General features: G+C 44.8%; 1 protein-coding gene across 24 annotated transcripts in view; it reads right to left on the bottom strand.

The window, feature by feature from the left end:
- Positions 1–26,967, bottom strand: part of MICAL3 (microtubule associated monooxygenase, calponin and LIM domain containing 3) — a 215,832-nt gene that overhangs the window by 47,796 nt on the left and 141,069 nt on the right. For all 24 annotated transcript variants that reach the window (XM_081058151.1, XM_081058146.1, XM_081058150.1 and 21 more), the window contains 2 exons: positions 24,246–24,334; positions 23,373–23,460 (listed from right to left, as the gene is read on the bottom strand). In XM_081058151.1, the coding sequence (XP_080914277.1) occupies positions 23,373–23,460; positions 24,246–24,334 (177 nt within the window). The remainder of the gene's footprint in view (positions 1–23,372; positions 23,461–24,245; positions 24,335–26,967) is intronic.

Below are 26,967 nucleotides of genomic sequence, written 5' to 3' on the forward strand. Positions count from 1 at the left end.
TTCGTCGAAAAGGACGAGTCCTTAATTAAACCCTGGTCCAGGATTTAATTAAGGTCCCTGTACTGTACCCAGCTGGTCCACTTTGGTGCCTAGGCCAGCTGTTTTGCTGACCTCCTCCCATGTGGAAACGTTTGTCTGTCTCCTGATTAGATTCCAATAAGCACTTGTTTAACAAGAACCCCCGTGGGGATTCTGTGCCCCCACACTGCGCCTGCTCAGGAGCACAGTCAGGCTGCCTCTTTCCTGGTGACACAGGTTCAACTGCTGGGTTAAAGTGGTGCCCAGCCATCTCTGTTGTAAAGAGACACGTTCCCCTTCATAAGTGATAAGTAGTCTGTGGGGTGATACATACAAACATGGAACTATCCTGCTCCCACCATCCTTTCATCCAGTTGGTTTAGTATCCATTCACGATCTCTGCCTGAGTCAGTTATTACACTGGGAGTCACCAAACAGTCATTCTAAACACTCCATCATTCCTTCTCCACTATCATTCTTTTGTAAAGAACATTTCCCTTTATTTTTTCCCAATGTTCTTTTGTAAATAACATTTCCCTGTATTTTTTTCCCATTTCCCTTTATTTTTTTGAGTGCTACTGTGGGCTCAGGGCTTCTGAACATCTTAAATGTTGTATCTGACTATGATATTTCCTAGTCTCCTTCAACCTAGGACAGTTTCTCTGTCTTCCTCTATTTTTCTGATGTAGCTTATTATCCCCCCCATTTTTTCTTTATTTATTCTCAAATGTGAATTATGTAGCACACAGGTATAAAGTCAGACAAGAGCAGGCTAGACACCTGAGCCCACCAGTGCCAGGCTATGGGATCTCAGGAAAATCACGTAAGTAGTGAGTGCGTTCGCTGCTCTATAAATGAGGATGATGCCCACTCCCAGGGTTACGATGAACACGGAATGAAATGATATACACATATATACGTGTGAGTGTGTGTGTGTGTGCGCCAACTCTGTGCCCCCCACACATTCTCTTCCTCTTCTGCTTAGGCTTAGGGCATGGGCAGCATTCAGCAAATATGGTTAAGCGATGGATCTGATGTCCAGTAACGTTTTTACCACTGGTTGGGTACATTCTTGTGTATGTGTGTTGTATCATTTGCTCTGGATTGCAAACAAGTGACTCGATGAAGAAAAATGGGAAGAGTTCTGGGTAGGAAGCGCAGTCTCAGCTAAGGTGCGGCGACACGGACTGGTGGTGTGCATTACTACATTGTCAACGGGAGTGACTTGAAGTGGTGAGACAAGGCAGAAATGGGCGTGGGAGCAGGTCACAAATGGCCTTAGATCCTGGCCAGGGAAAGTCCCTGACTTCTGTGACGTTCTAAGCTCTAAGAGATCACAGTGGGTTTTGGCAGGCAACGCCGTGCCACCCAGTGTCAGGTAACAAGTGGTGTATGAGGTAAAGCCGAGAAACTGCAGAGTGAAGGATCAAAGGAATGGGGTAAGGGAGTGACTTAGTCATTTTTTGTGACATGACAAGTTGTGCAGAACATGGTCTGGAAGCCTGGCACTTTTGTTGTACAACGTTCTGAACCTCTTTGTAATATCATTGGAAAGAACTTTTTATAAATCCAGGTACTCACAGAATGAAGTCTTTGTGCATCTGCCGAATTACTGGGATCTTTCAAATTTACTAGAGAAGCTTCACTGGAAAGCAAGACCCAGGGCACGTTCATGTACAAATTCAGGTTGACATATAACCATGGGGTCTGGGCACGAATCCGTGGGCTTGCTGTGCCCTGTGCCCACCGTCCTCGGCCCTGCACCCGTGGGAGTGTCACTATAAACATCTCTAGTCAGTTCTTCAATACGGAGCTCAGGGCCCTACAGCGTAGGCTCCGATTCTATAGACTAAAGCATCCGGAAGAGCAGGAAGCATGTGGACTCCAGTAAGAGCAACACAGAGGACGGAGCATAGCAGGTGGGTGAAGACTGGACATTCTCCAGCAAACCTGCCCAGCAGGCCCTTGGACAGTACAGGCACTCACTGCCGGTCCATCATTTCCAAATGCCGGGCTTCCGGTCGTCTCGCTTTCTCCTCATCAAAACCCAAAGTGAGAACGATAAGAAGGCTAAGGGTGCCCTGACTCTAACATCCCTGGAGTCTTTCCTTCCCATCACGTATTTTTGACAACTGTGCCTAATAGAAAGCAGATGAGAAAGACATATTAAGTTGGTGTGAAAGTAATTGTGGTTTAAAAGGTTAAAAAAAATGCAAAAACTGCAATTACTTTTGCACCAACCTAATAAGTGTGAAGAACTACTGAAGTATAAAGCTTTGGGGAGCTCCAAAAATATGGAATAAAACCAAAACGTGTTTCTTTTGGATGGGAGAAAAACATTAGAATGAAAACTATCACTTCAGGGGGGAACAAACAACTAACCTTATCAATTCAGATCCAAGCAATTTCATGGGTGAATAAAGAAACACACTCCGGTAGGAAAACACTCAGAAGTGATGTCTGTTTTCAGTGGGTAATGCACTGTTTGCCAGGAATTTGACCAGAACCTTGATAAACCAAGCAGATTAAAACACTTTACTCTTAAGGAGCTGTACGGTAGTCGTGGGAGAGACAGCCCTGTACAGGAATCACTTCAGTATGATGTGTTAATAATTGTGACTCACACACACATGTGGTTTGAGGAGTACTTAAAAAGGACACTTCAGCCCACCCAGGGGATTCAAGGAAGGTATACTGAAGGAATATGGAGCCAGCGTGTCCAGCTGAAGAAAAAATAATTCTGTGAGGTGGGTAACAGTTGGCACATGATGTAACTGAAGTTCAGAGGCATTACGTAAGCTGCCTAGGCCACAGAGCTAGTAAGCCGTGGAGCCAAGATCCGACTCTGAGGAGGGCAGCATTGAGTCAGAAGACTACCATCTGTCCCTTGATTTAGGACTTGAAGAGACGAAAAGGAAGGTGTGTTTCCTATTCCGCTTTCTCCATGGGAGTCTACACCATACTCTCCTCCCAACTATACCATCATTTTCAAGACAAAGGACCCAGAACTTCATGAAAGTGTCTCAGAGCAGAGAATCTGACATTTGGAATCACAAGCTATCCTCTTCCAAGTATTATTTCTCTGGAGTTTCTACAAGCTCTCAGGACTAATGAATCATTAAACCACAGAACTTGGCAGCCTGAGCCCAGAGTCTGGAGTTTGGGCAGGGCAATGTTGATTTAATTCTGGGATTGGCCATAATCAACAAAACAGCACTCGGAAGCACTCAGAACTATTGAGATCATTCACACCTCAGGCCTCCAGAGAAAGGACGCTTTGGGCCATGGGTCTATGACTGTGCAGGGCTAGCCTTGCCCGGAGCTCGCAGCCACAGGAAAGCATCACAGGATGTTCCCTTGGGCCACATCCCCATGGAGGTTCACTTTTCTCAAAAGGAATGTGGCACTCAGAGGATACTCAGCAAGTACCCAAACCTCACCAACTGCCAAAATGTGTTTAACATTACTAGCCTCAAAATGCCATCGGAAATGAAAGAAATCAGCATCCTTGATTCTCTGTCCTGAGCAAGGGGCCATGTCCCAGATTAACCAGATGGTGACAACACTGAACCTTCCCCTACCCCCCAGGTCCTCCCTCTTTCATCAACTAATGGGAAAGCCCAGCAGAGCAGAGCCTGTAGGAGAGCAGAGGGAAACATAAGTGACAGATGTGGGTTTGCGAAGTCAAAGTTTAACCAGCGGGGTCAGGCTGGCTAGTCAAGACCGCCCAGCCCCTCCACTTCCCATGCTAGTGCAGGAACAAATACATAGCGACTTTCCGGCCACAAGTGGGATGAAAGATTTAGAATAATTTCTAATGCCATTTCTTCACTCTAAGTCAGGGCAGGCAGATCTCAGGTTACGGAGGCCAATTCCAGCTTCATAGACAGCAAAAGGAAACAGCTCCCAGCAGGATCTAGGTTGCATCCTAAATAGGAAAAAGACTCTGGGCCTTACTTAAGGAAGGGCTCTGTTTGGGAAGTTACTGCCTGCATGAATTCCACACATCATCCTAAAAGAAATGTTTTTCCTAACAGGACAACCTGCTCTCAGCTGATGTGCAAGAGCTGCCCAAAGCCTTTACTTGTACCCGTCTGCCCCCTGGATAGGTGTGAGGAACACGGATGACGCTCAGGTGGTGGGGCCTTGCTAGTCCGACAAGCAGGCCCCTCCTCCCTGCGTCCCTCCAGCAGTGGTAACGACGTCCCAGTACTAGGAAGTGAGACAGGACTCTGGGCAGCTGGCAAGGGCGACACGTTAGAGATGGGGCCTCTTTTTGCTCTCTCTCCCCAATTCGTTGCTGGTCTGTTTCCCCATTCTTTCTTCATAAGCTTGGGAAAGCATCACTGAGACCTGAAAGTCTGACAAGGACTTAGGAAAGAGCACAGAGAACTGGGATTGACTTTCATCATAGCCCCCATATCTGCACGTAGATTGGATACTGGGATTCATTCTTTCAACCATTCATTCCACAAATGCTTATTTGCATATCTGCTTCCACTCAGGTGCTGTGCTAGGTGCTCAGGCACACCAGGGGACAAAACAGGCTACATCTCTGCTCTTGGGAGCCTGCTTTCTGATGGACTATGGGTGTCACCTACCTGCCAGAGAGACCACTTGCCCAGAGTGTCAAAAAGTGTCACTAAGCCCATGTTCTAATAAGAAACGGCCCCGTGATCTGAAAGGATTGGTGCTATTTCAGGAGAAAAACACTCCTGCCATTTTGGAATACAGAGAGTCTTCCATAAGGTTGCTTTTTCTTACTTCCTTATCAAAAGTTACTTGACAGAGTGATGTCAGCAGCATGTGGTGTGAGAGGACTTCCAGGTCTCTCACCTTGAAGTTACAACAAATTGGACAGCTGTAATTCAACAAATGATTCCATGCTCAACACACAAACACGTCTGAGGGATCTGAGTGGTAAGACATCTGAAGGTGAGCAAATCGGGGCAAACAAGGGAGATGAGATGGGGAAAAGACAGACACGGGAGCCGCAGATGCAGTCAGGAGCTTGTCGTAGCCCCAGTGGTTACGACAACAGTGAAAGTTTGGGATGCAAGCCCTACAGGGCAAATCGAAAGGGTAGAGACAGCAATCATGTCTGGGGGTGAGGCAGCACACATGAGGCTCAGCCCCGGGTCAGGGAAAAGCAGCAGTGCAAAAGGTGGCAATGTTGGACAAACTGCCATCACTGGACAAGGAAGCCAGAGACGTGGGAACCTAATGTCCCCACTCTTGTGGCCTGTCCAGCAGGAAAATCCTCACTCCACAGACAGCGAAAGGGTACAAACAACTTGGGTTCCAGTTTAAGTGGTTCTGTACTCATTGCGGCTAAACCCACTACAAAGAATAGAGCCACAGATGCTTAAACCCACTTCCCCCCACCAACCCCTCCCATACCCATCATGGAGGAGCCTGGTAGAGGCAGCTGGGTCACCTCAAACAGAGCAGCTCTGTTGGCAGCTTCTGGCTACAGGAAGGTGGCACCGAGAACACACAGGCCAGGAGACCCATAGCCCATCACATCCCCCCATGGGGGTGGTTCCCTGAGACCAAAGTGACTGGGTCGTAGAGAGGATGCCCATCTCCTTGGGGAACATGAGGCATTTTCCATGGTCGAGGCCATAGTGTCCCACAGAGATCCTAGAAGCCCCAGCAGTGAAGATAAGAGAAAATAAAAACTTATACTTTAGCACTACCAATTAGAAAACAAAAGAAATACGTCTACTTATCAACTTGCTAAACAGTGAAGAGTCAAATACTTAAAAAAAAAAAAAAAAAGGAAAGAAAGATTTAATTTCCACAAATGCCATGACAGAGAAATAATCCATCAAACATAATGAATAAAATTCAGAAAGAAAATTAAAAATCTCCAGAAAATAAACTTAAAAACGTGGAAGACCACAAAACAAAAATCTGGAACTGAAACACGTAACATAAAAAAGGAGGAAATGCTGGGGGGAAAAATTGTAGAATACCACCAAACTAAAATAAATAGATAGAAACACAAGGGAAAAGAAACAACGCAGACACAGAGTTACCATAAAACAAAAGATAAAATGGTTATAGGAAATCTTCACATATCATTAATCACCCTAAATGTAAATGGACTGAACTCACCAATTAAAAGGCACAGAGTAGCAGGGTGGATCGAAAAACAAAACTCAATTATACACTGCTTTCAGGGGACATATCTCAGCTGCAAAGACAAACAGAGACTCAATTGCAAAAGGGCAGAAGACGATACTGCAAGCACTAGCATCCAGAGAAAAGTGGTTCAGAGTACTTAAATCAGACAAAATAAATTTCAAGATAAAAAAGGGAACAAGAGACAAAGATGAGCATTTTATGATGACAAAGGGGACGATCCATCAAGGAGATGTAACATTTACTAATAAACATGCACCCAACCTGAGAGCACCAAAATATATAAAGCAACTACTAACAGAACTAAAGGGAGAAACTGACAAAAATACAATTATTGTGGGGACCCAAATACCCCATTTACAGCAATGGATAGATCATCTAAACAGAAAATCAGAAAGGAAATATCGGCCTTAAATAACACATTAGACCAAATAGACATAATTGATATTTACAGAGCTTTTAATCCAGAACACAGAATATACATTCTTCTCTAGTACATGGACCATTTTCATGGATAAGACCATATGTTGGGGCACAAAACTAGTCTCAACAAATTTAAGATAAATGAAATCATACTAAGCATATTCTTTGACCACAGTGCTTTGAAACTGGAAATCAGTTGCAAAAGGAAGCCAGAAAAGACAGAAATATGTGGAGATTAAACAACAACTAGATCAAAGAAGAAATAAGAGATCTAAAGATACATAGAGACAAATGAGAATGACAATACGACATATCAAAATTTTTGGGATGCAGCAAAAGCGGTAACAAGAGGGAAGTTTACAGCATTACAGGTCTATCTCAAAACACAAGAAAAATCTCAAATAAACAATCTAACATTACACCTTACAGAACCAGAGAAAAAGAACAGATAAAGCCCAAAGTCAGTAGATAGAAGGGAATAATAAAAATTAGAGCAGAATTAAATGAAATAAGAGAACAAAAGAGCTGGTTCTTTGAAAAGATAAACAAAATTGACAAACCTCTGGTTCGACTCACTAGGAAAAAAAAAGATTCAAGTAAACAACATCAGAAATGAAAGAGAAGTTACAACAGACACCACAGAAATCCAAAGGAACATACAAGAATACCATGAAAGGCTATATGCCACCAGATTCAATAACCTAGAAAAAATGGACAAGTTCTTACAAATATGTAAGTTTCTTAGACTGAATCATGAAGAATTGCAAAACCTAAACAGACAGATCAACAGTAAGGAAATTGAAACAATCATCAAAAACTGCCCCAAAAGCATAAGTCCAGAACCAGAGGGCTTCACTAATGAATTCTATGAAACATTCAAAGACGACATAATATTTGTCCTTCTCAAACTCTCTCAAAAAAATTGAAGAAGGGGCAATGCTTCCTAACTCATTTTATGAGGTCACCATTACCCCTGACACCAAAACCTGGCAAGGACAACGTGAAAAAAGAAAATTACAGACCAATATTTCTGATGAATATAGACGCGAAAATCCTAAACAAAATATAATACCAGCAAATTGAATACAACAACACATTAAAAAGATTATACATCACGATCAAGTGGGGTCCATAGGGGAACAAGGATGGAACAACATATGAAAATTGATCAATGTTATACATCACATTAACAAAATTAAGGATAAAAATCTTCCTATTATACCAACAGATGCAGGAAAAGCATCTGACAAGGTATAACATCCATTTGTGATTAAAACACTTAACAAAATGGGTACAGAACGAAAGTACCTCAACCTAATAAAGGCCGTATTTGACAAACTCTCAGCTAGTGTCATACTCAATGGTGAAAAACTGAAAGCTTTTCCTCTAAGATCAAGAACAAGACAATGATGTCCACTCTCATCACTCTTATTCAACGTAGTACTGCAAGTCCTCGCCAGAGCAATCAGGCAAGAGAAAGAAAGAAAAGGCATCCAAACTGGGAATGAAGAAACAAAACTCACTATTTGCAGATGACATGATTCTCTATATAGAAGAACCTAGAGAATCCACCAAAAGACTATTAAAAACAATATACAAATACAATAAAATTGCAGGATACAAAATCAATGTAGAAAAATCCTTTGCATTCCCATATACTAACAATAAAATATCAAAAAAGTAATGAAGAAAACAATTCCATTTGCAAATGGAACAAATAGAATAAAATACCTAGGAATAAATTTAACAACAAATGTGAAGTACCTATACACTGAAAACTACAAGACATTGTTGTAAGCAATTAAAGAAGACATAAAGAAAGGGAAAGACAGTCTGTATTCATGGATTGGAAGAATCAACATAGTTAAAATGGCCATATTACTTAAAGCAGTATACAAATTTAATGCAATCTCCATCAAAATCCTAATGGCATTTTTCAAAAAAATAAAAAAATAGAACAACAACAAAAGATAATAAATTTGTGTGGAACCACAAAATACCCTGAATAGCCAAAGCAATCCTAAGAAAAAAGAACAAAGCAGGCGGTATCACACTCCCTGACTTCAAATTATACTACAAAGTTATAATTTGAATAATTATACTTTGTATAATTATACTACAAAGTTACAATGATCAAAACAGTATGGTATTGGCAGAAAAACAAACACACAGACAAATGCGACAGAATGGAGAGCCCAGAAATAAACCTACATGTATATGGGCAACTATTTTTCAACAAAGGAGCATCCAATAGAGAAAAGAAGGCTTCTTCAGTACATGATGCTGAGAAAACTGGAAAGCCACATGCAAAAGAATGAAACTAGACTGCTATTTTGACACCATACATGAGAATTAACTCAAAATGGATTAAAGTCTTAAATATAAGACTTACCTGAAACAGTAAGACCCATAGAAGAAAACGTACATGCTAACCTATGGACCGTGGTCTCAGAGAGGATTTTATGAACTTGACCTCCAAAGGGAAGGGAGGCAAAAGCAAAAAGAAACGAATGGGACTACATCAAACTAAAAAGCTTCTGCACAGCAAAATAAATAATCAACAAATCAAGGTGACCAACCAAATGGGGAAGATATTTGCAAACAACACGTCTGATAAGGGGCTAGTATCAAAAATATATAAAGGACTCATACAACTCAATATCAAAAAACCAAACAGTCTTATCTAAAAATGGGCAGAGAATCTGAACAGACACTTTTCCCAAGAAGACATACAGGTATGGTCACACCAAGACATACCAAACGGTCAACAGGTATATGAAAAGATGCTCAACTTCACCAGCTATTAGGGAAATGCAAATAAAAACCACAATGAGATATCACCTCACCCCAGTCAGACTGGCTATCATCAACGAGACAAATAGTAACAAGTGTTGGAGAGGCTGTGGAGAAAAAGGAACCCTCATCTACTGTCAGTGGGAATGCAGACTGGTGCAGATGCTACTGAAGGCAGTGTGGAGGTTTCTTAAAAAATTAAGAATAGGGCTACCATGTGACCCAGCAATCCTTATTCCAGGTTATCTTCCCCCAAAATTAGAAAACATTTGTTAGTAAAGATGTCTGTTTAATCTATCTGTCTGTCTGTCTGTCTGTCTACCTACCTACATACCTACCTATCTACTCCCTGTGTTCACTGCAGCATTATTTACAGTGGCCAAGACACGGAAACAACCAAAGTGTCCTTCGATAGATGAATGGATAAAGACGACATGGTATATATACACAACGGAATACTATTCGGCTGTAAGATGAAATAGTGTCATTTGCAACAACATGGATGGATCTTGAGAGCATCATACTAAGTGAATTAAGTGAGACAGAAAAGAACAAGAACCATGACTTCACTCATATGTGGGATATAAAACAGAAAGCAACACACAAACAAAACAAACAAACAATTTGATAGACACAGACAACAGCATAAATGTTACCAGAGGGAACGGGGGTGGGGGAGAATGAACAGGGTGATTGGGGTCAAATATATGGTGATGGGAGGAGACTAGATTTTGGCATGGTGAGCACGCAATGGAATATATGGATGATGTATTATAGAATTGTACACCTGAAACTTATAAAATGTTATTAACCAATGCTACCCCAATAAATTTTATTTTACTCCTCCTCCCCAATAAATTTAATTTAAAAAGTTACTGGTTATTTTGCTGTGACTTTTTTAAAAAAGATTAATTGAATTCCTTTCAGATGCTCTCCTCCACATTCCCCCAAAGCCTTGCCTGTCCATGATCTTGCACTAAGAAAAGCACCAAGCCATGGGTTACATCTGAGCTACATGGTCTCAGGGAGGTGTTAAGGAAGATGAAACCTCCTGAAGAGAGGAGATTACCAGGCTAGCAATACAAATTTAAATTCCCATATCCAGTGCAAAATTTGTCCAAGTGACCTTTCTGTTGCCTGGTTTGCTGCCCTCAGAAACGTTCACAAAATCACACTGGGAAGCGAGGGTGCTCCTCCCCATACAGAACTCTTGTCCCAGAAGGCTGGTAAGGCGGGCGGGGGGGGGGGGCGGGGGGGAAGGGGGAAGAGGTCTATGCTTCAGTTCTGTCTTCTCCCTGCTCATGCTGGAAACGATACAGCTGCTATTCCCCCAGACTTCCTCACAGACCAAGAAAAATGGATGAAATCATTTGAAGTAGCGGCTATTCTAGAACAATCCACTGCCTGGCCCACAGACAGTTTCCTACGTGGGACAAGGTCTTCCTTTTAGAAGCTGCCATTGGACCCCAGTGACTTGAGCTGCCTGGGTCATAAAGAATAAGTCTGGAGATTAGTCCATGTCTTCCGTCTTGCTTTGAGCTCAAGTTCCTGTATGAGTTTTTGCTTAGCTGCCTGAAAAGCAGCAGGGCACACATGGTACACACTGAGTGCCACCTTGGCTTACAGCGCTGACACAATGGGATGGCTCATTCTCTGCCTCAGGGACTTCAGCACTGCTCTGGTCATGCTGGACAATGGGATCTAGTATCTGTGGGCGGAGGGCTTCTGTCTGTGTGTGCGAGGACGTCACTACCAGCCTAGAACCCAATTGAGCGGCTTAGGTAAAAGGCCCTCAGTTGTTAAAGGTCTTCCTTTGTTTGCTGGAAGGTGTCTGGGACCACCGATTTGGGCTGTCCCCGTCTAGCCCGAGTTTAGGTGCCTTAGGTACTCTGCCTGCGCGGACTCACATTTTTCACACCTGTTACAGCTATTTCTCATTCCAGGAGGGCACTCAGCACATTGCAAGCACTGCAGCTGTGCCCGGAAAGGGTTCCTCTTGCTCTGGTGCCCAGAAGAAGTCACCAGGCTACCCCTATGGTAGGCTCACTTTGTCCCTGCACACCTACCTCTGATCGACTCTTCCACGGCTTCCTCCGGGCAGGGAGAAGTAGCTCCCTTCTGGGAGCTGCATACAATCTTTCCAAGATTGTATGCACACGAGGGTGTGTGGAAGATGCGTCTTTGCTCGTGAAGCAGGCAATGAAGGAATGAGGACAACTGCCAGTGTCAGACACATGACAGATATGTCACACACTGGCCACCGACTGTCACCACATTCCTGTCAGCCACTATCATCACCATTTTACACTGAGGATTTTCAGTGTCAGTGATGTCAAGTAATAAGTATGTCTAAGGGCCTGGAGGAGGCAGAGCTAGGATGGAGCCAGGGCTATATTACTCTGAAGCTGGGCTCCTTCCACCCAACTGTGCAGGACAGAACGGTTACTGCCCATTACACGTGAACTGTTTTTCCTTCATTTTTATGTGGGGACATGGAGGAGAGTAGGTCATGTGGACTGAAGGGAAGCTCAGTTGCTTTGGAGATATTTAATTCCCCAAAACTGGAAGATTCTGAGCTATACATTATACAGCAGAGGCCCAGAAGGGAAAAGTCGATGGGGACAAACCAGAACTGTACCAGAAAGCCCCCCTAGATGGGGCATCACGCAGACTGGGTGTTGTCCTCAGCAATGCTGGCGACACTTGCTTGCCCTCCATCGGGACACACAGGGCTCTTTCATCACCACAGCCCTCTGCTTTCAATCTGTGTGATCCCACGGAACTTCGGTTTTTAAGTTAGTTTGCTAATGTGAAATTATTTTCACAATGTCTCCCAAAGGTGCCTTTTGGGAGATGGAAATCCTGACACATGTCCCTGTATCTGACAAAAGCAAAGCGGTTTCCTTTAATGTACATACCCTACTCTCCATTAAAGTCTCACCTGTGTGTCACATAGTCTTCTTGATGATGTGTTTTTAACAAGTCCATCCAATGGTGGGGCTCAATGGCAAGGATAAAGGTTATAGAACTGGCATCAAGTTAGTATCTTCGCTTTTCAAGATCTATGCTTGTTCCATTTAGACCCAGCTCAATTCTCAGAGGTTATGCTCACCCACTACAGAAGAATGAGCACATTTGGGGGTGCACGGACAATTCAATGTGGTACAGGAAAAAAACGCCCACTACAACTTCTGTTTTTAATGTACTTCTTAGTCTTGCCTTCTAAGATGTTTTGTAAATGTCTGCTAGCATACAAATTACATGTACATAAGTATACCATAATGGGGGGTATGTGCCCACAATTTTAACAGGGGTCGGCAGTAAGATTTAGAGACCACTGCTATTCGACACGGTTCTGTATTGCTTTTATTATCCTCACTTACTCTTCTTCCTGATCTCCTATGGGGAACAATAAAATTGAGCTTAACTGTATGTCACCGTCATGTCCTTTCTTTTGACTTTCGTCCACATCAGTGGTTGTCAACTGATTTTCCTCAGGAGTCATTTGGCATATCTGGAGACATTTTTGGTTGTCACCACCTGGGAGGGGGGTGTACTGACCTCTAATAGGAAGAGGCCAGGTATACTGCTGAGTACCCTCCAAGGCAGAGGACAGTCCTCCAAAAGGAAGAAGTCTTTAGCCCATGTCAGTGGTGCTGAGCTTGAGCAACCCTGGCCTACGAGTTGTATCAAACTACTTCTACTCTCTCACCAAACAGGCCAACAATTGCCAGATACTCTGAGTGTGGCTTGGTTGGATCAGGTGCACTGAGAAAACAGAGCAGTGAGCTCATGAGTGTGTATCTCCATTGCTAAGGTAAGACATCATGGCCAATGGGAATGCAATATACAAAGGACTAACTGAGAACTGTCGTGCCGAACAGACAGCTGTTGGCTCGTGCCCAGAAAGAAAAGCCAGGGAGCTGTTCAGAGGCTGAGTGATGGACCAGTTCTGTACACACTGAGCAGATGTACTGTAAGTCGCCGTGTAAGGCATCTGACCTTCATCATCTTACGGCACCAATCCACGTACAGATGACTGCTCATTCTCTGTGGTGCCACTTGAAGGCAACCCACACACGTCCCCATGTTTGTCTTGCGTGTGAGCCCTACTAGCAGACAAAAGTAGAAATTAGAGGAAATCCAAACTACGTTTGATTAACTGTTCTCCTTCCATGTAACCTTTCCCTGCTAGATGCTGGCAGACCGCTGATAGCCATGTGACATTGCTGTAGTAGCTCCTGTCACTGCACCCAGGGAAAAAAACTAGACTTGAAGACACAATGTGGAAAAACATATCTTCTTTCATGCTCTTAACTCTTCTTTTTTGTTGTTTCCAAAAAACACACTACTTACGATCGATCTCTAAGGGCTCCCTGTCAGGGCATGCCTTCCCAAGGCTGTCTGTACATGCTGAGGACACTTCCTGAAGGCATTTTTGTGCCTGAACCAAATTTTATCCAACAGGGCAAAACCAAACCCGCTCATCCGCAGTATGTACATTTAGCCCAAAGATTTAAAAGTCAGCCATTTCCCATGTAAGTTCAGTCCAAAGTGGTTCACACTTGGAGAGATAAGAATTTCCATATTTCTCTCTTATCACAGTTGATTCTGCTCAAACTGTCAGTACAAAAAGAGGCAGAAAATAGTCTCCCTCTTTCCTTCTACCCACACTCCACTCAGGGGCAGGGCAGCAGTGTCTTACAAGGACTGTGAATGGTAGCTGTAAAGCAGCAAGAGAATGAAAATGTCAGCTCAACCATCTCTGGTATCATTTTTTTATAAAATTATAATAAAATGAGACAGTACACAAAGAGAATCAGCAGACAGATTTATAAGTCAGAAGTAGTGACATTGGGGCCCAGAGAACAATAAACATCGTCCCTGAACATAATCCCCACCTTCCCCCGATGGCTGGCAGGGTGTTTCCATTTGGAGGGACATAGCAAGAAACTGTTCTAGGTTTATTCTTGATATAACTTGAGGCTTGATTTTACTTGTGATAATCAAAGAGTTGATTGACTTCAGCGTTATTTACAACAGCCAAGATATGAAAACAACCTAAGTGCCCATCAACTGATAAAATAGAGAAGAGGTGGTACGTGTATACAATGGATTACTACTCCATCACAAAAAACACACAAATAAAATCTTGCCATTTGTGACAATATGAATGGACCTTGAAGGTATTTTGCTAAGTGAAAATAAGTCAACTGGTGAAAGACAAATATTGTGAAATATGTGAAATCTAAATATGTGAAATCTAAACAAAACAAAACAAACAGACAAACAAAACCAAACAAATACAGAGAACAGATTGGTGGTTATCAGAGGGGAAGGGGGTTTGGGGACAAAATGGGTGAAGCAGGTCAGCTGTATGACGATGGATTGAAACTAGACTTTTGGTGGTGATCATTTTGTAGGGTAGATAGATGCTGAATTACAGTGCTGTACACGTGAAACTTATATACCAATATTACCTCAATTAAAAAATAGAGTTAATAAGGAAAAAATGAAGAGGGAGTCCATTTCACATTACTTGCAATCAATTCAGTGGTTATTATGCTCCTCTTCAATGTCTTCTGATGATTTTCCTTCACGTATCAGTGACGAAAACCTTTGCTCTTTAATCTACTACTATAATACCTTCCCAAAGGCCCATTCCTAGACCTGGGATCATTGCTAAGAAAGTGGGGGACGTGTGTTTCTCAGGAATAAAAATGCATAAGGGGCATTCGTGCATGTTTAACAAAAATCTTTTCTGTGGAGCAAACACACAGCACTCTTCCCTCTTCCAAAGTGCTGACAAGTGAGGGTGCAGAGAACGAGGAAGGTGAGCTACAGCACAGTGTATGCGCTGTGGTCTCGGGTCTCCTGCACAGACTCCATTCCAACTCTGCCTGGATTAGTTACGCCTCGGTCAAGTTCGCCTGACTTCTGTGTGCCTGTTTCCCCATCTGCAGAGTGACGCCTCCTCACAGGCAGTGGTGAGGGTCAACAAGGAGTGCACATAAAGCACCAGACAGTGCCCAGCACACAGTGGGTGCTATGCTGGCTCTTGCCATTACTACGAGTCTTCCCCATTGTTTTCTGTGAGTTAGTATGACACGGGCTTCTATGGCAAACTAACTAGCACTGATCACATGGGGGATAAACAGGAGTTAGCACACTTCAACTTTTATTCCTTGTTTTTATTTGAGGAAAAGACTTCAGCAGAGAAGGAGGTTTTCTTATTTGTAAGTATCACAGAATTCCGGCAGCATGGAAAGTGGTTGCCAGCTCTCGGCAACACAGCAAAGCCAGTAAGACTTTGGCTCTCACCTTCTGCTTGCCTGTTATTCCTGGTTAACTCTGCTACCCCAGGCACCCAGCACAGCCTGCTTCTCTGAGGTCTGCACAGCCTGGAGCCACCTCCCCTGTACCCATGACCCAGTATTTCTGGGCCCCCCAATACCAAGTCCCCAAGAAAGGTGAACCTAGTTAAAAGGCAGGTAGCTGGTTTAGTAATTCACATTAGACCAAACTCCAGGAGAGGATATTTACTTTTAAAAGAACAACCTACAAACCCAAGTAAGTCTTGCATTGGTAAAATGGTGGGAGGGAAATGTTATAGCTGGTTTCTCTCCAATGTGGTCTTTCTAGATCCTGACTTAGTTCTAGAAAACAGGGAAACAAGAATCAATGGGCTTTATAACTCTATTCTAGCCGATGTCAGCTATTCCTCGGTTCCTGGGTTGTGCTCAGTCCAAGGAACCGACGATGGGCTGACTACCTGGAGCCAAACTCCTTTCCTGAGGCCCAGTGAGAGTCAAGCCCAGCAGACCTTTCGGGCTTCATTCTGGGCAGTTGCCAAATGCCAGGAGGGCCAGCTCGCAGGGATTCACGTCCACATATTCCTGGCTTTACTAACCTTGAAAGAACATGAGAACTGAATGAAATACATTTATTTAGGTCTTTGCCAGTGAAACAGCCCTGGTTTTGTCATGTTTGCCAAGGAAAACAAACACCCACTGAGGCTGAGTTCTTCCAGTGTCTGGTCCCTGCCTGGTAGCGCTGGTCTTCAGCAACTGAACTGGGGGCCCTTACCTTTAGTTGGGTTCACCTTTCTTGGGGACTTGGCTTTGGTAGGGGCCCAGTAACATTGGGATGTAGGGAGTAGAAACGGTAGCTTTGGAATCTCAGAGAAGCAGTAAGGGCCCGCGTTCCTCCGGTGACAAGAGCTACATAACATAATTACTAAAGACCTACCTATAGTTCCAGGCAAGGACCTAAAAGAAATCAGGCTACACTATGAAATAATAGTGACGAAGGGGAAATGACCCTGACATTTTACAAAAGTACAGAATAAAGAACCTAGACAGCTACCAGGGACACTTGGGAGAATTTCATTCGATTGATATATAATCACAACGAGCTGGGAATACAGAAAGAAGAGAGGTAAAGAGAACCTAAGAGGACACTGGAAATTCTGAATCCATTGTAAGGATTTACAACAAAAAACGATAACCCCAAAGGCAAGGTCACGTTTAGTTAGCTCTAGTCAGGGTTTGGGTGTTGGCAGTGACACCACCTCTTGCCCATTGTCTTTCCTGGAGGCCCATTAAAGTGTCTCAGAAATACTCAGAAAATGTTTATAAAGTATGCAAAGCTACGTGGAAGCTGACCCACAGGAAGTAAAAGGGAGATGGTGTTCACGTGGTTAGTGACACCTGGAAGTAATTGAAAGAGTCGCATATGCTTAGGGCCCCGCCTCCCTCTCCATGCACATAGAAGGTGTTTATGCACAAAAGCTGCGCCCTTCCAGAACACCAGTGGGGAAGGGACAAGGAACAACTGTGAAGAAAGAGGTGTCAGCAGCCAACACACCCCGTTGACAATCATGGGCTGCGATGACAGGGCACGCCAGCCCATAGCCTAACCCAGGCAGGGAACGTCAATTCGATCTCCTCCCCCTCATAGTTCCATTATGACTAATTCACTTGTTGGCACTTGTGGATGCCTGCCTGGGTCTGAATTGCAAGGTAAGGACTGGTTTTGTAGTCTCCCAGTTTTAGAAAAGCTTTGTAAAAGGGACTGGATCCATGGTGGATTCCCCCTGAAATCCCTGCCTGGCTGTTACATTTAAGAGAGCTCCACACAGGTACTTTTCTTCCATTTGTACCTCAGGGGGATATTTGTGGGAACTGTGTCCTACATAGCATCATCCTGCCCTATTTTTCAGTATGAAAATAGAGTGGTCCATTTTCATTGCTGGTACTGTTTCAATGTCTGCACCACAGGGTCCCTCCAAGGAGGTGTCTAAATTAGGGAAATCACCAGGGAATTTATGAGAGAAAAAGAGAATGGATTTCAAGAAGTTTCAGAAAGAAACTGTGACCTAAAGGAAATTCTCCAGGGTCTTCACAATGGGTGGCACAGAATCATGTCCATTGTCACCACTTTCCTTTAGATGCTTCTTCAGCATGTTGTCCTAAATAATGGCTCTCCTCTCCTTTATTTCTGGGACATGGGAGGGCAACAGCAGCAAAGGTTTAAGTTTCAAAATTACATACATATATCTGTTCTTCCTTATCCCTGATCCTTAGTCCACTTATTGCCACTTACTGCATCCCCCACATCCCAAATCTTTTTCTCCCAGCCTTTTGCAGGTACACTGACTTATTTCCAAGAATGGGGAGGAACAAAGTCAACAAAGTACAGAATTGGGGGGGCGTGGCAGTGAGTTGGCCAAGAGAGGCCACGTGAACTCTCTTCTGGGACCGATTCTGAACTAGCGAAGCTCGGAGGGTTAAACCGAGACAAGCGACAGTTCGGGCCGAGCCGTAAGCTACGGAGGGATGCGGCTCCACCCTGACATGGAATGCTGAGAGAACCAGCACTCTGCTGCTCTTTTCTGGGGGGAACCCCGAAACTCCTTGAGTCCCGGGAGGGCTGCCTGAGTGGAGGAGGCCCAGACCCTGTGTTCCTAGAGCCTGCAGCAGCAGGCGTGGCCCTGAGCGCTGCTCCACCAAGCTGCCCTCCTTTGACCCAATTCAGCATCAAAGCCAGCCAGCCCAGCCCAGCTTCCCCTGCAGGGTCACAGCAGTACGTGTGAGAGAGAAGGCTGAAGTGGCCGAGCAGACCTGGATAGCCTCGCTCAGTGGCCAGGTCACAGCAAAGATGGTACAGGAGGCAGGGGAAGGGCAAGGTCACGTGCCTCAGGCAGAAGCCTCAAGGCGGAGGAGAACACAGCTGCTCCCAGTCCCCAGCAGCCAAGAGTCAGGGATAGAGGAGGAGGGTCCAGGCTGTGTGTCCCCAGACAGACACCGCTCTGGGTGGAATGCCCCCCTCCACCTGCTCTAGCCCTCAGGCTGCCTGCACGCCTGAGCAAATGTGGGCCATGGGTGGCGTCTGTCCTGCTCTTTTCTACCCACCGTTGCTACAAAGCAAAATGTCTTCCACCTTCTGAACAGGGGCCCTGCCATTAATGGGAATCTCTATTTTAGGTATAAACACCTGTTTCCCCCCATTTTAATACACTTCTGCTTCTCCCTGCCCAACTCCACCCCACAATGGTTTTAAGCCCACTCAGAGACCAGCCTGAGCTACCCCCTTTCCCACCCTCCAATCAGGAAAAAGGGAAGGAAAAGAAAAACTCAGAAACCTGAAGATTGTTTGGAATTTATTCTCTTAAATAAGAATGGTAACATTCATTTTTTTTAAAAAATAAAAGCACAACACCTTAGTTTCACAGTAACCACAAAAACAGAGTTACACAATTAAATAAAAGAACTCACAAAAAAACACACTAAAAACTCAGAACAACACAGGTTAAAAACAAGGGGAAAACAAAGGCTTCAGGGAAGGCCAAAGGTGGACAGGGGATGTGTTCCTGGGCAAAGATCGTCCTCCCTCCTCCGGCTTCTCTGGACTGTTGCCTTGGGAACCCAGCCTGCCCCCTGCCCCAGCCCCCACCCTGCCCTCTACCCCGAGCTGAATCCCAGGAAAAAGAGGACCCCCTAACTCAGTGGTCAGGCCATCAAGGCCATGTTGGGCCCCTTTTAGGAGGGACTAAGAATTTAAAATGTCCCACTAAATACCAAGAGAAAGCAGCAAGCTGCAGTAACTAACTAGCCCAGTGGAACCAGTCCCCAAGCCTGGAAGTAAAACGGAGGCGGGGGGGTGTCTGGTTCTCTGTGGCACTCCGCAAGCAACAACCGCAGCTTTCTTAGTGTGCTCCTGAATGAGCCTCCTGAGGGGGGAGTGTGTCCTCCCGTTTTCTGGGCTATCACCCCCACGTCTATACTTCCACATGTGTGGCAGCTGCTCTGTCTCCTCTCAGCCCTGACCAGAGCACTGAACCAGGCCAGTGCTGTGGCTCTCAAGGCAAGTCCCTCAGTTTCCAGAACCAAGGATCGAGAAGCTTTAAAAACAGCTTCATTACCACTGTTATTACTCAGGTCACAATATATAAAAATCTATGCATATGTATAAAATAAACCTATTTATATACATAAATAGATATGTATATATAAATAAGTATCCACACATCCCATTAACTAGGACTCTCAGGGTAGCGATGGGGTGTTAAGCTGGATTGCAAAATCTCCTAGCTAATAGGTTTTCCAGAAGAGCTTAAGGGATTACAGGCAAAGCAGTGAGAAGATTCCCTAACTTCCTCCTGCCAGACGGGAACCCCAGGATCAAGTGGAATTCCTCGTGCAGCACGGGCATTCGAGCTGGCGTATGAAGTGCCTGCGTTTCCTGATGCCCATTCAACATCCAGCCTATGGAAGCTAACGGTGGTCGCGCAAGGGGCGTTGGGAGGGCACCAGGCACCTCTATGTGTTACTCCGCAGGGCAGCTCTCTGAATTAAGGTCACCTTTTCCACAGGACGAGACAACTGAAGGTTTCTCCCACCCCTCCTCTGTCACTGCACTAGAGAAGCTCTTCTGGTTTTGCTAAGATACCCCATGAGCTTTAAACTTCCTTTTCAGTCACCCACTATATGAGACGTAAAGGGGATTCCTCTGGACAAGAAAAGGATCCCCAACCTGTAATTGAGGGTCTTACATCCAAAAGGAAGAGATCTCATTTGGGGTTTTTCTTTCTCTGCCTGTTGTCCAAACTGTCCCTGAAGTTAGGGTGGGAACTATAAGGCCTCGTAAGAAAATCTGTGCCAGGTCCACTGATCTGTAGCAGTAAATGCAAGAAGCTTGGAAACAAAGCGTTCACAGATTCTGAGAACAGAAAAGAGGGTTTCTAAATTCAAAGCACATTACCAACAATGCCCTCCAGACACTAAATTGGGCAGCAGTTCCAGATCAGGTGACCAGAGAAATCTGTAGGTAACCTATAGAGGCAGCCTAGGGTAGAGTCCGCTACTTTGTGGGCAGTGTGTGTTTTTGGCAAGAGCAGGACTTTTGGTAAATGAGGGGGAGAACATACAGGAAAAGGGGGCAATGCTATGGAATAAAGAGGAGACAGAGAAAAAGCACAGGAGGGTCAAGGCCAGCTACCATCATAGCTTTTCCAGCTCTGCCTCCTGGGGATATGCGTCCAGGAGGGTGGTTTATTTACACTCCGCAGGATCAAGTTCATTCATTTACAGTTTTTCTTGCCTAGAGTGCAGCCGAGAAGACGCACTATGGATCTGGGTTAATGACTGCTATCTCTGAGCACATTTGAGAACCCTGAAACCCCTGAGTTTTTCTGAAGCTTTTCAAAAGGCAATTCTAGCTAACTAATCAAGCTTTAGCTTGGGCTTTAAGGAAGAAAAGCCCTATCAAAGGAGAAAAAGAAGTCCATTTCATGCCAGCTATAAAATAACCACCATAATTCTGTTCCTTTTCTACAGAGGCTGGCAACAATTAGACCCATCACAGGGAAAGTGCAGGTGCTTCCAAGCATGTTCAGACTCAGCGGTAACTTCCCAAGCTTCAGTCTCCACAGGCAGGTTCTACCTGAATCTCACCAGCGCTCAGCTTACAGTGTCTGTCCCCTGAACTGGGGGACAGTGCCTGCCCCATTCATCTGGGGGTCCAAACTGCAACGCCTTTGGGACATCCTGAACCCTTTGTGCTGTAACAGGCACGTCACCCTCAGGCCCCAGAACCATGGGAACCGAGATGTCCTCGGGGCTTTGATTCTTTAACCACATCGCCAACTCTCATCTCTCCCTGTTTTATAGAATATTCTTCTCCTTCTCTGGAACCCTTAATTCTTTACAACCCCTATCAACCGGAAATCCATTATGGTTTCAAACTAGACAACAAGAATGGAAACGGAACTCAGCTTGCTCAGGAACAGCTGAACTGCACTGTGTTTAATGCTTTACAAAGAATGTTCTGTACTCTACACCTGAAAGGAGAGTTCAACTTCTTCGAGTTGTTTTCCTGAGTAGCCAAGTTCCCTGGAAAAGCCACCTGTGCTGGAATCAGGTGCAGACCTGATGAGGTGGTGCCCTCAACTGGTCGAGTGCACGTTCTAGAGCGCAGAGCTCAGCCCGGCCCAGGTCCCTTTGTGATTCTCTCTGCCAGCGCGTCCCTGAGTGCTCGAAAGGACTGCCAGCACTTTACGACATACACAGATTGTAAAGGATTTCAGGCTCCAGAAGGTTTCCAAGTCCTCTGTGTTTTAAACATTGCTATAAAATGTTGGTCCGACCTGCAGGCCACTTAGAAAGCTTGCCTGGATCACACACACAGTAAGGGCACACGCAGCAGGACGAGCAGAGCTCACCTAACTCCGCGGGGGTTTCACTGCACCAGGGGATCCACCCAGCCTCTAGAACATTCTCTCTCTGCCGTAATGCACACCATGAGATTCCCATTAGTTCTCAAGCACGGGAAAGAAGCAACGCTGGGAACCTTCCAATGGAAGGCCGAGTGGGTAACTCTTGTCTTTTCCCATCATGGAAATTCCACCACCAACTCCTCCATAGTTTCTGGCATTAGCTGATAATCTTAGTTTTTACATGGTAATTTGCATGAGTTTGTAAATGGCTGCTTTAGATATATTTGCTCGAGAGGAAATGTGTGACAGAAACATGGCCCTGTTGATTTCCTCTCCCCTACACAGCACACCCGGGCTGTGGACAGTCTGGGGCTGTCTGAGGGCATCAGGACCACCCAGCAGTGTGCCCAACTGCAGACATATCTCACAGGCTGCTTTAACACACAGCAGACAGAGAGGCAATTTAAAGAAAAAAATTCTCCAGTTCTTCACAATAAGCTTAGTGCCCATGCACTTCCTCAGTCCTACCCTGCTAAGACCAGAATAAATATGTTTTTCAGAGGTAGGAATGGTGTCATTCACCTCCTGACACGAGGAAATGGTTAGTGAAAGTGGAACAAATTAGGACTTGATCCTCGTTAGAAGTTCAAATGCCCCACAGTGACCGGACAGTGCATGTGCTTTAGTGGTCACAGGCCAAACAGAAGTGTAGTTCACCTAGACACCTAAATAGGGAATGGACACAAGGATTTCCAGTTCAGGAGAATGCAAACCCAGACCGAGGGGCGCTGCCACAGTTTCGTGCTGTCCAGAGTCTCAAACGAGAACTCTAAGAAGGCCCTGTCACTGAGTGCTCACCTGCTCAGTGCTAACAGCGGCCTGCTCTGAGTTCCTGTTTACTACACAGAGCCTGGGCCAACCACCCCCATGAGCCTAACTGGCGGGGCAGGCCCCCAGGCTGTAGCAATAACACTTGGAAATACTGACAGACATTACCGAAGTTTGGTGATCACGCTGACCAGATGGCGCCCCTACTGGTTCACAGTCTGCCAGTGAAACTCCCCTCTGATTTGTACCAGCACCTCCGACAGACCATAGAGGAAGGGGACTCCGAATGCAAGCAGCTGGCACATGAAAAAGGAGTCCAAAGGGTTTTGGGCCACGTGATGCCCAATCGAAGAAATGTTGCTTTGGACGTGCTGGCTCACCCCCCTGGCCTTGTCACAGAGGCTGAGAGAGTGACGCGCCACCCAGTCAAACAAGGAAGTGAGGCTACCTGGAGTTCTCTCAGCCGCGCTGGCGACGGTGCTGGCCCGTCCATTTGCGTCTGAGGTGGGGCCATCCTGCAGGGGTCCTCTGGCCTCCTAGGAAAGCCCCCCCCAAAAAAGAAGAGTGACTGACTGAAACGCTCCAGCGTCAGCGACGACGACAGCTGACTGGCCCGTGTGCTGCAGTATTAGCCAACCGAGAGCTGTACTCCTTACACAGGGAGTCTTTCCTTAAAGAAATGGACGTATTTTATGTGGAAGTCACCAGGAGTCAGTCTAGTTCAGCCCTAGTATGCCTTTTCCCACAAGCCCCTCTGCAGCCAAGGAGCCTCCCAAGGAAGCATCAGCCAGCCAACTCCCTGTCACGGTGACATCAGGGAGTAAAGGGAGTACCCAGTTCACCTTGACATAGACGGGGGGAAGGGAGCGGGGGAGAGCTAGCTATTCTCATTAAAAAGAGAGAAAGAAAAAAGGTTCTTCGATAAGTAACTCACACAATAAAGATATTGACAGGAAGTGGCGGGCAGAGCACATTATTTACAGCCACGTTCCTTTCCAGGGTATCCTTTAATCAGAGATGCTCACTGACAAAGGCAAAGGGGTTCCTTTATATAGAGTGAGCAGGGGGAGGGTCTGACAGTCGCCCAAATCCAACTCAGGTGGCGAAGGGGACATTACCTCAGTGAAATGCAGCATGAGGTTAGGCTTGAAAAGTTGTTCTTTCCCCAGACTAGACTGCGACCATCTGTCAGGACCTTCCCACTCCCAAGGAAGGCAACTCAGTGGCCACTGAGCAGGCCCTGGGGGCCACACCCTGACCCATCACAACACTGAAAGGGAGCCTGCCGCCTCTCTCCCACTTGGCGATGGGTCACCATTACCTTTCCAGACAGAGGAGTCAACGCCGGCCTCTTCCTCTGTGCGGAGCCCGAGAGTCGGTAACAGTAGTGCGGTTTGCAGTAGAATTTACCTGCAGGCAGCAAGAGGCAGGGGTCATGGGAGTGAGCAAAATTCTGTAATTCTGAACTTGACCCTCTGGTCTTAGACATTCCTATCCATCTCTTTTAGCCATAGGGCACCATCACCACTGCCCCAGGCTTCCCCAGGCCCAGGCTTCTGGTTTAGGGAGGCCAGGCCCTTGCTCTGCACTCTGAGTTCATCCCCCCTCGCCCCTGTGCCTGAAGGGCAGGGGGTTTCCTCTGCATATGTGAAGGCCTCTGAGCCATTACCCAATCACTGTCCAGAGCAAAGATGTGAGGCTTACATGGCAGGGCCAGCAAACAAAGTGGCAGTGTGTGCAGAACAAAGAAAGATGTGGTCACATGAAAGGCCGGGAGTCACATTTCTAAGGAAACCAAGAATGAGTCCAAGTGCAGGGTGGAGGCTGAAGGCTGCAGGGGTGGGGTGGCACTGAACATTAACTCTGACAGAACCCTCTGCTGGTCCCTTCTCCTGCAACTGCCCAAGCCAGCACCAGTCAAACTGTAGCTTATGACCCCTCAGTGAGTCAGGATCAGCATAAAGAAACAACACAAAACAAAACCAAAAAATCCTACAGTGGACTATGACTAGGACGAAACAGGATAAAACAGAATAACAAGCATTACAGTGCATAGTACTTCATTAGAGTGAAGTATTATTTCTTACAACTTTTAGCTGTGTCTACGTGTGTTTACTGGGTCCTAATGTAATATGGATTTCCTACTGTGGGTGTGGTCAGAAGTCTGAAAAAACACTGCTCTTGGTTTTTCCCATGATACTGTTAGTGGGAGGCATTCAGTCACAAAGGGTCATTTTTTTCTGACTCTTCTTTACTCCCACTTAAAGAGTCAAGGCTTTTGAAAGTTAAAAGAGAGACCCTAGTATAGAAACTGTTGAAACAGGAGTAATCCCACTTATCCTTCTCATCTGTAGAAAATGCTCCTTTCATAAATGAACTTTTTTGTTCTCAAAGTTAAAACAAGAGAACATAACCAGAAAAAAATAGAAAAGATCAATAAAACTAAGAGCTATTTTTGGAAAGTGAAACACAATTTATAAACCTTTACTAGACTAATTCAGAAAAACAGAAAACAACTCAAATAAATAAAATCAGAAACGAAAAAGGAGACATTACAATTGATACCACAGAAATACAAAGGATCATGAAAAACTACTAATGAACAATTATGTGCCAACAAGCTCGATAACCAAGAAGAAATGAATAATTTTCTAGAAACATACAACCTACTACCAAGGCTAAATCATGAAGAAATAGAAAATCTGAACAGACCAATATCGAGTAAGGAGATTGAATCAGTACTCAAAACCCTCTCCAAGCAGAAAAGCCCAGGATCAGATGGTTTCATTGGTGAATTCTACCAAACATTTAAAGAAGTAACAGTGATATTTCTCAAACTCCTCCAAAAAAACTGAACAGGAGGAAACAGTCCCAAACTCATTTTACAAAGCCAGTATTACCCTGATACCAAGGCCAAATAAGGAAACTACAAGAAAACAAAATTGTAGACCAATATCCCTGTGAACATAGATGCAAAAATTCTCAACAAAATATTAGCAAACAGAATTTAACAGCACAGATATAAGGTGTCCAAAAGGAGGGATGGCACAAAAGCAAAGATGCTCAGCTTCAAACATTTGGCATAGCTGTGAACTACTGAAACCTGTAAAAGCAGATAGAATAACTGGCATAGAGCAAACAAAATAAGAAATACAAGTTCAAGTGGCAGCAATAAACACGAGCACTCTATAGTTACAATAATAATAAATTACATTAGTAATTTCATAGAACTCTGTAAGAACTCTTGGAAGTGGCTTTAGAAATAACCTTGTTCAACTTACGTGTTTTATGAAGAGGAACATAAAACCAGTAAGTGTAGTGAATTAACAAAAAAAATTTGCAAATTAAAGTTATTTTTGTAGAACAAGGATGGGATTACATCACCAAACAGTTATTATGCAAGTGTCAGAGCTCTGTTAAAAATGATAAAGCTGGGGGCCGGCCGGTGGCTCAGGTGGTTAGAGCTCCATGCTCCTAACTCCGAAGGCTGCCGGTTCGATTCCCACATGGCCCAGTGGGCTCTCAACCACAAGATTGCCAGTTCAATTCCTCGAGTCCCACAAGGGATGGTGGACTCTGCCCCCCGCAACTAAGATTGAACACGGCACCTTGAGCTGAGCTGCCGCTGAGCTCCCGGATGGCTCAGTTGGTTGGAGCGCATCCTCTAAACCACAAGGTTGTTGGTTTGACTCCCACAAAGGATGGTTGGCTGCGCCCCCTGCAACTAGAAAACGGCAACTGGACCTGGAGCTGAGCTGCGCCCTCCACAACTAAGACTGAAAGGACAGCAACTTGACTTGGAAAAAAGTCCTGAAGTACACACTGTTCCCCAATAAAGTCCTGTTCCCCTTCCCCAATAAAATCTTTAGAAAAAAAAAAGATAAAGCTGTTATACAACATAAATTATTTATAAATAAAAACAAAATAGTGAAAAGTTCCATTTGAATTTAGTATGTTGATGTGGTTAAAATGAGAAACAAGGTAATAAACATAGAAATTCATCCAATTACAAATAAATAATTACAAAAAAAAGAATTTAACAG

The sequence above is a fragment of the Rhinolophus hipposideros genome (assembly GCF_964194185.1).
Source record: "Rhinolophus hipposideros genome assembly, chromosome: 9".
Lineage (NCBI taxonomy): Eukaryota > Metazoa > Chordata > Mammalia > Chiroptera > Rhinolophidae > Rhinolophus > Rhinolophus hipposideros.